General features: G+C 50.4%; 1 protein-coding gene across 1 annotated transcript in view; it reads left to right on the top strand.

The window, feature by feature from the left end:
* Positions 1–3,990: 3,990 nt before the first annotated feature.
* MMP24 (matrix metallopeptidase 24) overlaps positions 3,991–11,295 on the top strand; it is a gene marked incomplete at its 5' end in the record, with an annotated part of 51,219 nt that continues 43,914 nt past the window's right edge. The window contains 2 exons of the mRNA XM_082007424.1: positions 3,991–4,089; positions 6,110–6,258. Coding sequence (XP_081863550.1) covers positions 3,991–4,089; positions 6,110–6,258 — 248 coding nt within the window. The remainder of the gene's footprint in view (positions 4,090–6,109; positions 6,259–11,295) is intronic.

An 11,295-nucleotide genomic window follows, 5' to 3' on the forward strand; every position in this document is an offset into this window, starting at 1 on the left:
CTGGGAGGAGGCACATTTTTCGGTTTTGGTACTCCATGCAGGACCCCATATAATATTAACTGTTGGTATTGCCTCAGCTGGGCTCTCCCCGCCTCTATTAAGATCCCACTCTGGATCTTTTCTAGGAGGCAAATAAACCCCAGGGTCCTCCTGTTGATTTCTTTTCCCACCCTCTTCCCTGGCTTTTATTATCATTCTTTTTTCCTCTGCTGTAAAGAAAGCGGTTGTACACCTCCCTGGCTAGGATTGTAAGTCAGTCTCTAAAAGCCAGTGCATTCCTTCAGGATTTTCTCTGTACAAACCAACAGTTTCCAATTAAACAGGTCAGAGGTAGCGAACAGAACATGTACAAAAACTGGCAATCGCTCAGTCCCACTGCTTGTCTCCAGGGAGCCTCAATAACTGGCTGCGTGTGCCCTCTAGTCTGACTGGAAATGGGGCTGACATTCTCATCACCCGATTGTGAATTAGAATCAATTGGCAATTGTCCCACGCTATTTTTCAATACAGGTGGGGCTGCTGGGACTAACAGTTGTACATCCCTCTGTTCTTTTTCATCTGCAATTTTTTATTATCACAGCCTAGGCTACAACCGCTCTTTTTTTTTTTTTTTTTTAATCAGAAGCTGTATACATCACTAGGTCAGTTGTTAATTTACATTTTTTCTGAATATCAGGATTTCTGTACAGAATCATAAAAGCATCAACATACAAAACTTCATCCCATTTTCCCAAGTTGATGACAAAACAACATTAACTGCAATATAGTGTTCTACTTCAAAAGCCCATTTTCAGGCCATCTTTCACCATCTTCCAATTGATATTGTGGCCACCATTGGTTACAATACCATTTTAATTTATCTTTAGTCATTGGTCCCCTCCAAATTTATTCCAATTCTTTAGGATGCATCCTAAGAGAGAAAAAAGAGGAGCTTTTTAGAAAGATAGTACTTACCCATTTCGGTACTGAGAAAAATTTCCTAAGCCAACGTTTCATACGCAAAAACTCCAAATACAAAATGAGGGATCTCTTCCCTATGTTACAATGTGTGGAAACAAAACTATGCTACTGCTGCGTATCTTCTCCGAAGCGTCTTATGCAGAGCTTATACAAATAACAACTTCAACTTCTTCCTTAAGAACCGGTGTGCAACGCGCCAATATACACACAGCGCAGAGGTGTTCTGTTATTGCGTCTTTGTGCAGATATGGGTGCTGGCGGTATTCCACAAAGCTAGCAGCCCACACAAAGGAACTACTACGTATTTATCTTGTTACTTGATTAGTAAAAACCCACCTAAACCTATGCTCACTGGCTAGTGATTACCGTAACACTTGCTACTGGTCAGTTATCTTTCAATTAGCCTCGCTTGCTATGTCAATCAGCACGCGTGCTCTTGGCAGGTGGGGGGGCAATTTGCACAGTCCCTCAGTTGAGTCAGTGGCTGCGATCTCCGCCTGCCGCCTTTACCTTTCCCCCACTTATGGTGGATTCTGATGATTTCATACCAGCGCTTCCTTGTGGCAAGATGTTTCCTTCATCAATCCCTGAAGTCCCTCTTTCCAGTTCCTCCTCCAGAGGCTGGTGGTTAGTAAGGCACGCCAGAAGTAACCCGGCCTCCTGTTTCACAGGATACTTAGTGAAAAGTCTAATTTTCTGCTGTACACCAACTTCATACCTCTTCCTAGAGGCCATTTCTTCACCAGGAACAGTCAAACACATCCTTGCAGGAGTGGGCAACACCAGGTTGGACTGTTGGGACTGTTTGCAAGGCCGGTGGTTGGTACGGCTGTCGTGCTGCGGCTTTAACGGCAATATCTGTTAGACCATTTCTTAACTCTTCTTTTGTCCTTCTGTGGGTGTGGGCTGGCTGATGAACGACAGCAAGTTTCTCTGGAATTGTACAGCTTTTAACAGTTCAGTAATGTGAAGAGCATTGGATGTTTCACTTCCACTAGTATAAACCCACACAGCCTCCATAACTGCCTAGTAGCATGGCATACTCCAAATGCATGCTGAGAATCAGTACAAATATTCACAGTCTTTTCTTTGGCCAGCTGATAGACCTCTGTTAATGCCATTAATTCTGCTGCTTGTGCACTCAGCTTCAGACTGAGTGGTGAAGTCTCCACTACTCCATTCTCCGTAGTTATTGAATAACCCATAACACACTTGCCATTCAGATAATATGAAGACCCACTTACAAATAGTTCCAGATTGGGATCTAGAAATGGCACATCTGTTCAATGTCCTCGAGCCTTTTCAGCTTCACGGCTTGTTACTATACAGTCATGATAGGAGTTCCTTCCCCAGGTAAAGGGAGCAGAATAGCAGGGTCCAGTGTATTACACTGCTTAAGTTCTATGTTTTTCATTGTTAGAATCAGCTCATAGTGGTGTATTTGCTGTGGTGACATTGCCTGCTTATACCATTGGAGGATGTCCAAGCACCAGTTTCCACTCTGTTCAACTAGGAGTGCTGCAGCAGCGATTGCACAGATGCAGGCAACGGATCCTTGAGCTACGGGGACTGGCTGAGTCGAATAATATGCAATTAGATGCTATCATTCCCCAAAAGCTTTGAATTAACATCCCTGAGGATGGGGGGGATGTTTTTCTGGATTTTACTAAGGCTTCTGACACTGTCCCTCACAGCAACCTTCTGGAAAAGCTGTCCATCTGTGGGATGAGCAGGTTTATGGTGCGGTGGGTGAAGAACCGGCTGAAGGGCAGGGCCTGAAGTGTTGAGGTGAATGGGGCTACATCTGGCTGGCGGCCGGTCACCAGCTGTGTCCTTCAGGGCTCAATCCTGGGGCCAGTTCTGTTCAATATTTCTATCAATGATCTGCATGGAGGAGTTGAATGCACCATTAGCGAGTTTGCTGAGGATACGAAACTGGAACGTGCTGTTGACTCTCTTGAGGGACAAGATGCCTTGCAGAGGAATCCAGATAGACTGGAGCATTGGGCAGGGACATCTTCGACTGTATCAGGTTGCTCAGAGCCCCGTCCAACCTGACCTGGGATGTTTCCAGGGATGGGGCATCTACCACCTCTCTGGGCAACCTGGGCCAGTGCTTCACTGCCCTCATTGTCAAAAATTTCTGCCTTAGATCTAGCCTAAATCTACCCTCTTTCCGTTTAAAACCATTACCCCTTGTCCTACCACTACAGGCTCTGCTAAAAGGTCTGTCCCCAGCTTTCTCAGAAGCCCCCTTTAAGCCCTGGCAGGCTGCAATAAGGTCTCCCCGGAGCCTTCTCTGCTCCAGCCTGAACCACCCCAGCTCGCTCAGCCTGTCCTCACAGCAGAGCTGTGCCACCCCTCTGAGCACGTTTGTGGCCTCCTCTGGCCCCGCTCCAACAAGTCCCTGTCTCTCCTGTGCTGAGGGCTCCAGAGCTGGACGCAGCACTGCAGGGGGATCTCCCCAGAGCGGGGCAGAGGGGCAGAATCCCCTCCCTTGCCCTGCTGGCCATGTGGCTTTGGGGGCAGCCCAGGCCCTCGTTGGCCTTCTGGGCTACGGGCACGTCGCCGGCTCATGTCCAGCTTTTCACGGAGTGTGACACAGCCCTTGGGTCTCTCTGAGATAGCACAGAAATCCATGCTTCCACCTGGCTGCACATCTCAGAAGCACCCCACTTCCTTTCAGACTGCGACGGCTTCAAGGCAGGACCCCCGGCCAACAAACTGCCAGCCCCACTTTTCCTCTTCTCAGGGCTCGTCATGGGGTGTACACGGCTGGCCTCCTGCACCGGGGGCTTCTACACACACGTCTGCTGAAGACCATCAGACCGTTACCAACGACGCCGTGCGGCAGCCGCAGCAGCGAGCGGAACCCCCGAGCACGGCCCGGCCCGGCCCGGCCCGGCCCGGTCCAGCCGGAGGAAGAGGCGGGGCGGCGGCGGCGGCGGCTGCCTTCCACTTCCGGCCTCCGCGCGCAGGCGCCGCTGCGCCGCTGGGCCGGAGCGCTGGCCGGAGCCCCGCCGCGCTGCCATGGCGCCGAGGCGGCGCCGGGGCCTGGCCGCGGCGGGCTCCCTGCTGCCGCTGCTCTGCGCCCTGCTCCGCGCCGCCGCCGACACCAGCACCGGCCGGGTCGGTCTGGGAGCGGGAGGGGCGCCGGGCGGGGCGTCGAGCGGGGCCGGGCCGGGCGGTTCTGTGAGGCGGCGGGGCCGGTGGTGCCGCAGCTGGGACCGGGGTACCGTGGGGCGGGAGGGCCGGGGCCGGGTTGTGCGCTGGAAAGCTGGGCGGGCAGCGGCTCCTCGGCGCCCGGCTCCAACCCCGTCGCCGCCCGCCAGAAGCCTTCGTGCATCGGCTGTGGGCCCTCGTCCTGCCGCGCTCCGAGGCGGCCGGTCTTGGTTGCTGCTGCCGGGCCGGGCTGGGCTCAGGTGTGCGGCCGCTGGCAGCCGTTCTGCTGTGCCTGGGCAGGTTGGGAACCGGCAGGCGAAGGCAGTCGTGCCCCTCCTGTGTGCTGCTGAGCATCAGCGTCCCGGGAGGAGCTTTGGTTGGTGCGTGTGCGTTGTGTCGTGGCCCTTTTCCTTCGCCCGCTGCCGCGTCCGAGCCTGGCCGGGGGGGAAGGGGATACGCGAGGGTAGCCCAGCCCCTGTCAGAACTGTTTTGGTTGCGTGCTCTGCCCTTGCTGCTCAAGGACAGCTTGTTTTGGTCAGACCGAAGGTCCGCGTGTTCCAGCACGCTGTTTGTCAGAGGCCAGTGCTAGGTGCCAAGGCAGTGGTAGCAAATGTCCAGTCTCCAAGTAGTTTTGTAGCTCAGGTTTGTCTTGAGCCATTGGTGATGTCCGTCTTGAATAGCTCTGTATGTCCATTTACTTGGTGAACTTTAACGTGCCCGGCCCAGATGCTCCCTTACACCTTTTTTCTCCTGGTTTGGAAGCAAGGCCTTTCTGTCTTGCCAGTGGATTCTGGTATCTTCTTGTTGTCACAGAGAAATGGGGATTGTTCTCCCTCTTGAGCTCCTCCTGACGTGAGCCTCTCTCCCGCTGCTGTGTTATGCTGAGGGAAAGTCGTGCATCTCCCCTCCCCGCTGCTCTGAGTGATCAGGCTGCCAGTGTGAGAGCAGCGCGCACAGATGGTTCGTCAGTGTTTGCGTCCTGTGGGTCAGAGGGAATGTCCTCATGGCTGGAAAAATCTTAGAGGATATATGTCGATCTCATAGTAATCCTTGTCCAAGTATTGAATCGGAGGGCTGGGGTGTTGGCCAGAAGAAAGAAAGTGAAAACAGTTGAAAAGTTATGGTGGAAAGTTTATGAAAGCAAGCGTTCATTCGGGTTTTATTGGCATTTGCTCATAACAGCGAATTAATCCTTTTTCTTGTGGTATCAAAGTGAAGGGGCGGGGCGGGAAGAGAGGGGAGGGAAAAAAAATCCTGAATTAATGGGCGTTTTTGAAAACGCTGTTCTTAGCCTTTTGACAAATTTGACATGTGGTTTTGTCTAGGGCTGCATTTTGCGAGGGCGGCGGGGAAAAGGGACAAAGCTCCTTGAGGAGAGTTGGCTATTCTCCTGTTCTGACAAATTGCTAGATACCTGCTATTAGTAGAGGAAAAGTGCATCTAACCAGAGTCCCTGCAAACCTTCTGAGTGTGTTTTTTGGTTGTTTTGTTTCTTTTTTTGAAAGAAATACTCCTGTGCTTAGTGCAAGTGTAAAGCTGAACCTGTGTTTGCAGGGGTTGCCCAGGGCCGTTAAGCCGTTTGCTTGGAGTGGTGGTCCAGAGGCAGCAGTAGGTGGTCGGCAGTGGGTTATTGGGAGCATGCTGCTGTGGGGACTGAGAAATCTCACAATTGCAAGGCAACAGAGTGCACAGGAGGTCTCTGGAACAAGGACAGGGCTTCTTGGGCATTTCTGATGTCTGCCCCAGTTACTCAGTAGGGATGGTGGCTGTTTTTAATAGGCAGATCTGCATTGCCAGGCTGGGACAGGTGATATTAAGCTGGGTCTTCAGCCTTTCCCAGGGATCAGATGATATTACGAAACCTAACAAAAGAGAGGTGGTTGAATTTTTTGGGCTAGTTTGTCACTTTTTGTTTTGAGGAAATGTTCTGATCTGTTAAGTTGAAAACTTACCGTGGCATCTTACCATCTGTTTCTTTCTTTTTCAGGGTTGGTTAAAAACCTATGGCTACTTACTTCCATCTGACAGCCAAATGTCTCCCTTGCAGTCGGGGAAAGCTGTGCAGTCTGCAGTTGTCACTATGCAACAGTTTTATGGGATCCCAGTAACAGGAGTTTTGGACCAGACAACTATTGAGTAAGATTAACGTAGGCTAATTTTGTCTTTCCCTTTCTTAATGCATTGTCATATTACCTGGGTACTTATTCCAGCCCCAAGAAGTCCTCAAAAGGGGTAGAATTGCAGAAAAGGGCCAGAAAAGTCTTGGTTATGTAAAGGTAACCCTAATGAAAATGTGTGAATGACTCCACTTTTTGCCAACAGTATTGTTTGCGAATGTGAGGAGCTCTTTGTTAAAGTCGTTCTTTGTACGACTGGGATATCCCCATTGCTGGTGCACAGGCAAAGTGTGAATCTTGTGAGCTTCTGAAAGTGGACAACATCAGGGGTTTCATTTATTTCCATCTCTGTCTGGATTTAGGTGAAAATCTGATTCCAAAAATGGCTTCTAATGTATTTCTTCATTTCAGTTGTGGATCTCCATAGATGATATTTATGGAGATCTACAGTTCTGAGTCGAAGTGAGTTGTAGTCTGATAGTGATAGTCAAGACTACTTAGCTGTTGATAGTTGCCATTTGTTGGACAATAGATGTTGTTGACCATGTATTATTGTTTGTGATCGGTGTCTTGATAGCACAGAAGCATTGACCTAAATCCCCTAGGCTGGAAGGACTTTGCTTTTTGAAAGCTGTTGCCTTTAGTCTGCTCTTCAGTGTGTACTGTGAAGTGTGGTGTGGAAGTGGTGTCCTGGTGTGGCAGTGCTGTTTGCTGCCACCTCACTGGCTTCCTGTCATCTGATTGCCTGCATGTCGTGTATTGGCTGAATCTGCCATTGTTCCGGACTTGGGCACCATCTGTTGACTAAAGTGGAATGCAGATAAGGCCTTACTAATGTTTTCTGGGGGAAAGAAGCATCTCATGGTGAGCAAAAAAAGAAAGCACAAATAATAGAACTTGCTTAGGCCTTGCCTGAGAGTTTTCCCTTGACTTTTTCTTATTGTATTAGGAATAAGAGTGTGCTCTGCTCTGCTTTTAGAGTGTGCTCTGCCTAGTTCTTCATCTCCTCTGTTATGGCACTCTGCTGACAAAAGGGACACAGTAGCGTAAAAGAAGGGGGCACAAAGCAACCAGATAGTGTGAACAGCAAAGGGGTTTGGTTGTATGCTTTCCAGACTGCAAGAAAAGGGAGAAACAGACCAGACTACAAGAGGGAGAAACAGAATAAATTGGTGAATTAGGCAGGAGGGGATCATCCTGTACTAGGAGTGCCTTTCCAATGAATGTAACATTCCCTCCTTTAGCTCACAGGAAAAGCCCCTTGTTCTCCATTGAGGGATAGAGAAAATCCTGTTTGTTTTGCTTTTCAAATGAGTTGAAAGTGAAATGCTTTTTAAAGGCAGGGATTTTCTATCCAAGATCTACACCAATGCATGCAGTTTGGGCAGCAAACAGGAGGAATTGGAAGCCACCGTGCTGCTTGAAAGCTATGACTCCGTGCTGCTAGAAAGCTACAACTCCGTTGCCATTACTGAAACTTGTTGGGATGAATCCCATGACTGGAGTGCAGCTATTGATGGCTACAGGCTATTCAGAAGGCACAGATGAGGAAGGAGGGATGGAGGCATTGCCTTCTACATCAAGAAATGGATCGAGTGTGAAGAGCTGTCTCTGAAGAATAGCCACGAGCAGGTTGAAAGTTTATGGGTAAGAATCAGGGACCAAGACAACAAAGGGAACCTTGTGGTTGGTGTCTACTACAGGCTGTGTCATCAAGGGGAGCCTATTGATGAAGGCTTCTTACTCCAGCTATAGGAGGCATCACGCTTGCAGGCTCTTGTTCTACTGGGGGACTTCAATCACCCTGACATATGCTGGAAAAGTAGCACGATGAGCTGTAGGCAGTCTAGGAGATTCCTGGAATGCCTTGAGGATAACTTCTTAAGCCAGGTAAGAGACAGCCCTACCAGAGAGGATGCGATACTGGACATGTTGGTCACCAACACAAGTGAGCCAATTGGTGACATGAAGATTGGAGGCAGCCTGGGCTGCAGTGATCATGCTCTTGTGGAGTTTGCAGTCCTGAGGAATATGGGGCAGATGAAGAATAAAGTCAGGACCCTAAATTTTAGGAAAGCAAATTTCCAGCTCTTCAGGGAGTTAGCCAATAGGACCCCCTGGGAAACTGCCGACAGGGACAAGGGAGCAGAACAGAGCTGCCAGATCTTTAAGGATGCTTTCCGTAGAGCGCAAGAGCTCTTGATCTTCAGGTGTAAGAAATCAGGGAAGGAAGGCAAGAGACCAGCATGACTGAGTGGAGACCTGCTGGGCAAACTAAAGGGCAAGAAGGAAATGCACAGGCAGGGGAAGCAGGGACAGGTATCCTGGGAAGAGTACAGGGATGCTGCCCAGCTGTGTAGAGATGCGGTCAGGAAGGCCAGGGTGTGGCTGGAGCTGAACTTGGCAAGGGAGGCAAAGAATAATAAGGGCTTCTACAGGTATGTCAGCCAGAAATGGAAGGTCAAAGAAAGTGTGCCCCTCTTGATGAGCAAGACTGGCAAACTGGTAACAATAGAGGAGAAGACTGAGGTACTCAGTAACTTCTTTGCCTCAGTCTTCACTGGCAGTCTCTCTTCCCACACCTCTTGAGTGGATGGACCACAAGACAGGGACTGGAGGAGCAAAGTCCCTCCCACTGTAAGAGAAGATCAGGTTCGAGACCACCTGGGGAACCTGAACATGCACAAGTATGGGACCTTATGAGGTGCATCCCACAGTCCTGAGGAATTAGCTGATGCAGTTGCCAAGCCACTCTCTATGATATCTGAAAAGTCCTGGCAGTCAGGTGAAGTCCCTGGAGACTGGTAGAAGGGAAACATTGCACGCATTTTTAAAAAGGGTCGAAAGGAGGACCCTAGGAACTACTGACCCGTCAGCCTCACCTCTCTGCCTGGGGAGATCATGGAACAGATGCTCCTAGAAGCTATGCTAAGGCACATGGAGGACAGGGAGGTGATTCAAGACAGCCAGCATGGCTTCACCAAGGGCAAGTCCTGCCTGACCAGCCTAGTGGCCTTCTATGGTGGAGTAACCACATCAGTGGACAAGGGAAGAGCTACACATGTTGTCTATCTGGACTTCTGTGAGGCCTTTGACACAGTCCCTGAAAATATCCTTCTGTCTGAATTGGAGAGAGACGGATTTGATGGGTTGACTGTTGGGTGGATGAGGAACTGGGTGGATGGTCGTACCCAGTGGGTAGTGGTCAATGGCTCAGTGTCCGGATGGACATCAGTGATGAGTGGGGACTCACAGGGGTCTGTGGGGACCAGGACTGTTTCATATCTTCATCAGTGACATAGACAGTGGGATTGATGCACCCTCAGCTAGTTTGCAGACGACACCAAGCTGAGTGGTGCGGTTGACATGCCTGAGGGATGGGATGCCATCCAGAGGGACCTGGACAAGCTCAAGGAATGGGCCTTTGTGAACCTCATGAGGTTCAACAAGGCCAAGTGCAGGGTCCTGCACCTGGATTGGGGCAACCCCCTGTATCAATACAGGCTGGGGGATGAAAAGATTGAGAGCTGCCCTGCTGAGAAGGATGTGGGTGTCTTGGTGGATGAAAAGCTGGACGTGAGCTGGCAATGTGCACTCGCAGCCCAGAAGGCCAGCTGTATCCACGCGTGGCCAGCAAGTCGAGAGAGGGGATTCTGTCCCTCTGCTCCAGATCTGGAGTCCTCAGCACAGGAGAGACACGGGCCTGTTGGAGCGGGGCCAGAGGAGGCCACAGACATGCTCAGAGCGGTGGCACAGCTCTGCTGTGAGGACAGGCTGAGAGAGCTGGGGTGCTTCGGGCTGGAGCAGAGAAGGCTCCGGGGAGACCTTATTGCAGCCTGCCAGGGCTTAAAGGGGGCTTCTGAGAAAGCTGGGGACAGACCTTTTAGCAGGGCCAGCAGCGGTAGGACAAGGGGTAATAATTTTAAACGGAAAGAGGGTAGATTTAGGCTAGATTGAAGGAAGAAATTTTTGACAATGAGGGCGGCAAAGCACTGGCCCAGGTTGCCCAGAGAGATGGTAGATGCCCCATCCCTGGAAACATCCCAGGTCAGGTTGGACGGGGCTCTGAGCAACCTGATCCAGTTGATGGTGTCCCTGCTTATGGCAGGGAGGTTGGACTAGATGGCCTGCAAAAATCCATTCCAACCCAAACTATTCTATGATTCTGTGATCTCTTTGCTATTAATAACACACTTTGTAAGTGAATGCTGAATCAGAGCCAGAGTGCAAGGTTGTGTATGTGCAGTTGGTGTGTAGAAGCTTGCATTTGGGATGCTTATGAGTTGGAAAGGGGTGGAGGGGGAAGGGGCTGGAGGAAGAAAGGGCTATGATATTGGGGTGCTAGTTTGGAAAGTTAAGGAGCTGCTTCTGCTGCCGTGTGGGTGACAGTGGAAGAGAACAAGCTGCTTGTGGGAGTCCCTGCTTTATCACAGAATCAAACAGAATCACAGAATCACTAGGTTGGAAAGGACCTTCAAGATCATCAAGTCCAACCATTAGTCCAGTGCCACCATGTCCCCTAAGCCACGTCCTGAAGTGCCACATCCACACGTTTTTTGAACACTTCCAGAGATGGCGACTCCACCACCTCCCTGGGCAGCCTGTTCCAATGCCTGACCACTCTCTCAGTGAAGAAATTTTTCCTAATATCCAATCTAAACCTCCCCTGGCGCAACTTGAGGCCATTTCCTCTTGTCCTATCACTAGTTACTTGGGAGAAGAGACCAACGCCCTCATTGCCACAAACCCCTTTCAGGTAGTTGTAGAGAGTGATAAGGTCTCCCCTCAGCCTCCTCTTCTTCAGACTAAACAACCCTAGTTCCCTCAGCCGCTCCTCATAAGACTTGTGCTCCAGACCCCTCACCATCTTCATTGCCCTTCTCTGGACACGCTCCAGTACCTCAACATCCTTCTTGTAGTGAGGGGCCCAAAACTGAACACAGGATTCAAGGTGCGGCCTCACCAGTGCTGAGTACAGGGGCACAATCACTTCCCTACTCCTGCTGGCCACACTATTGCTGATACAGGCCAGGATGCTATTGGCCTTCTTGGCCAC

Source organism: Phaethon aethereus (assembly GCF_964289735.1).
Source record: "Phaethon aethereus genome assembly, chromosome: 16".
NCBI lineage: Eukaryota > Metazoa > Chordata > Aves > Phaethontiformes > Phaethontidae > Phaethon > Phaethon aethereus.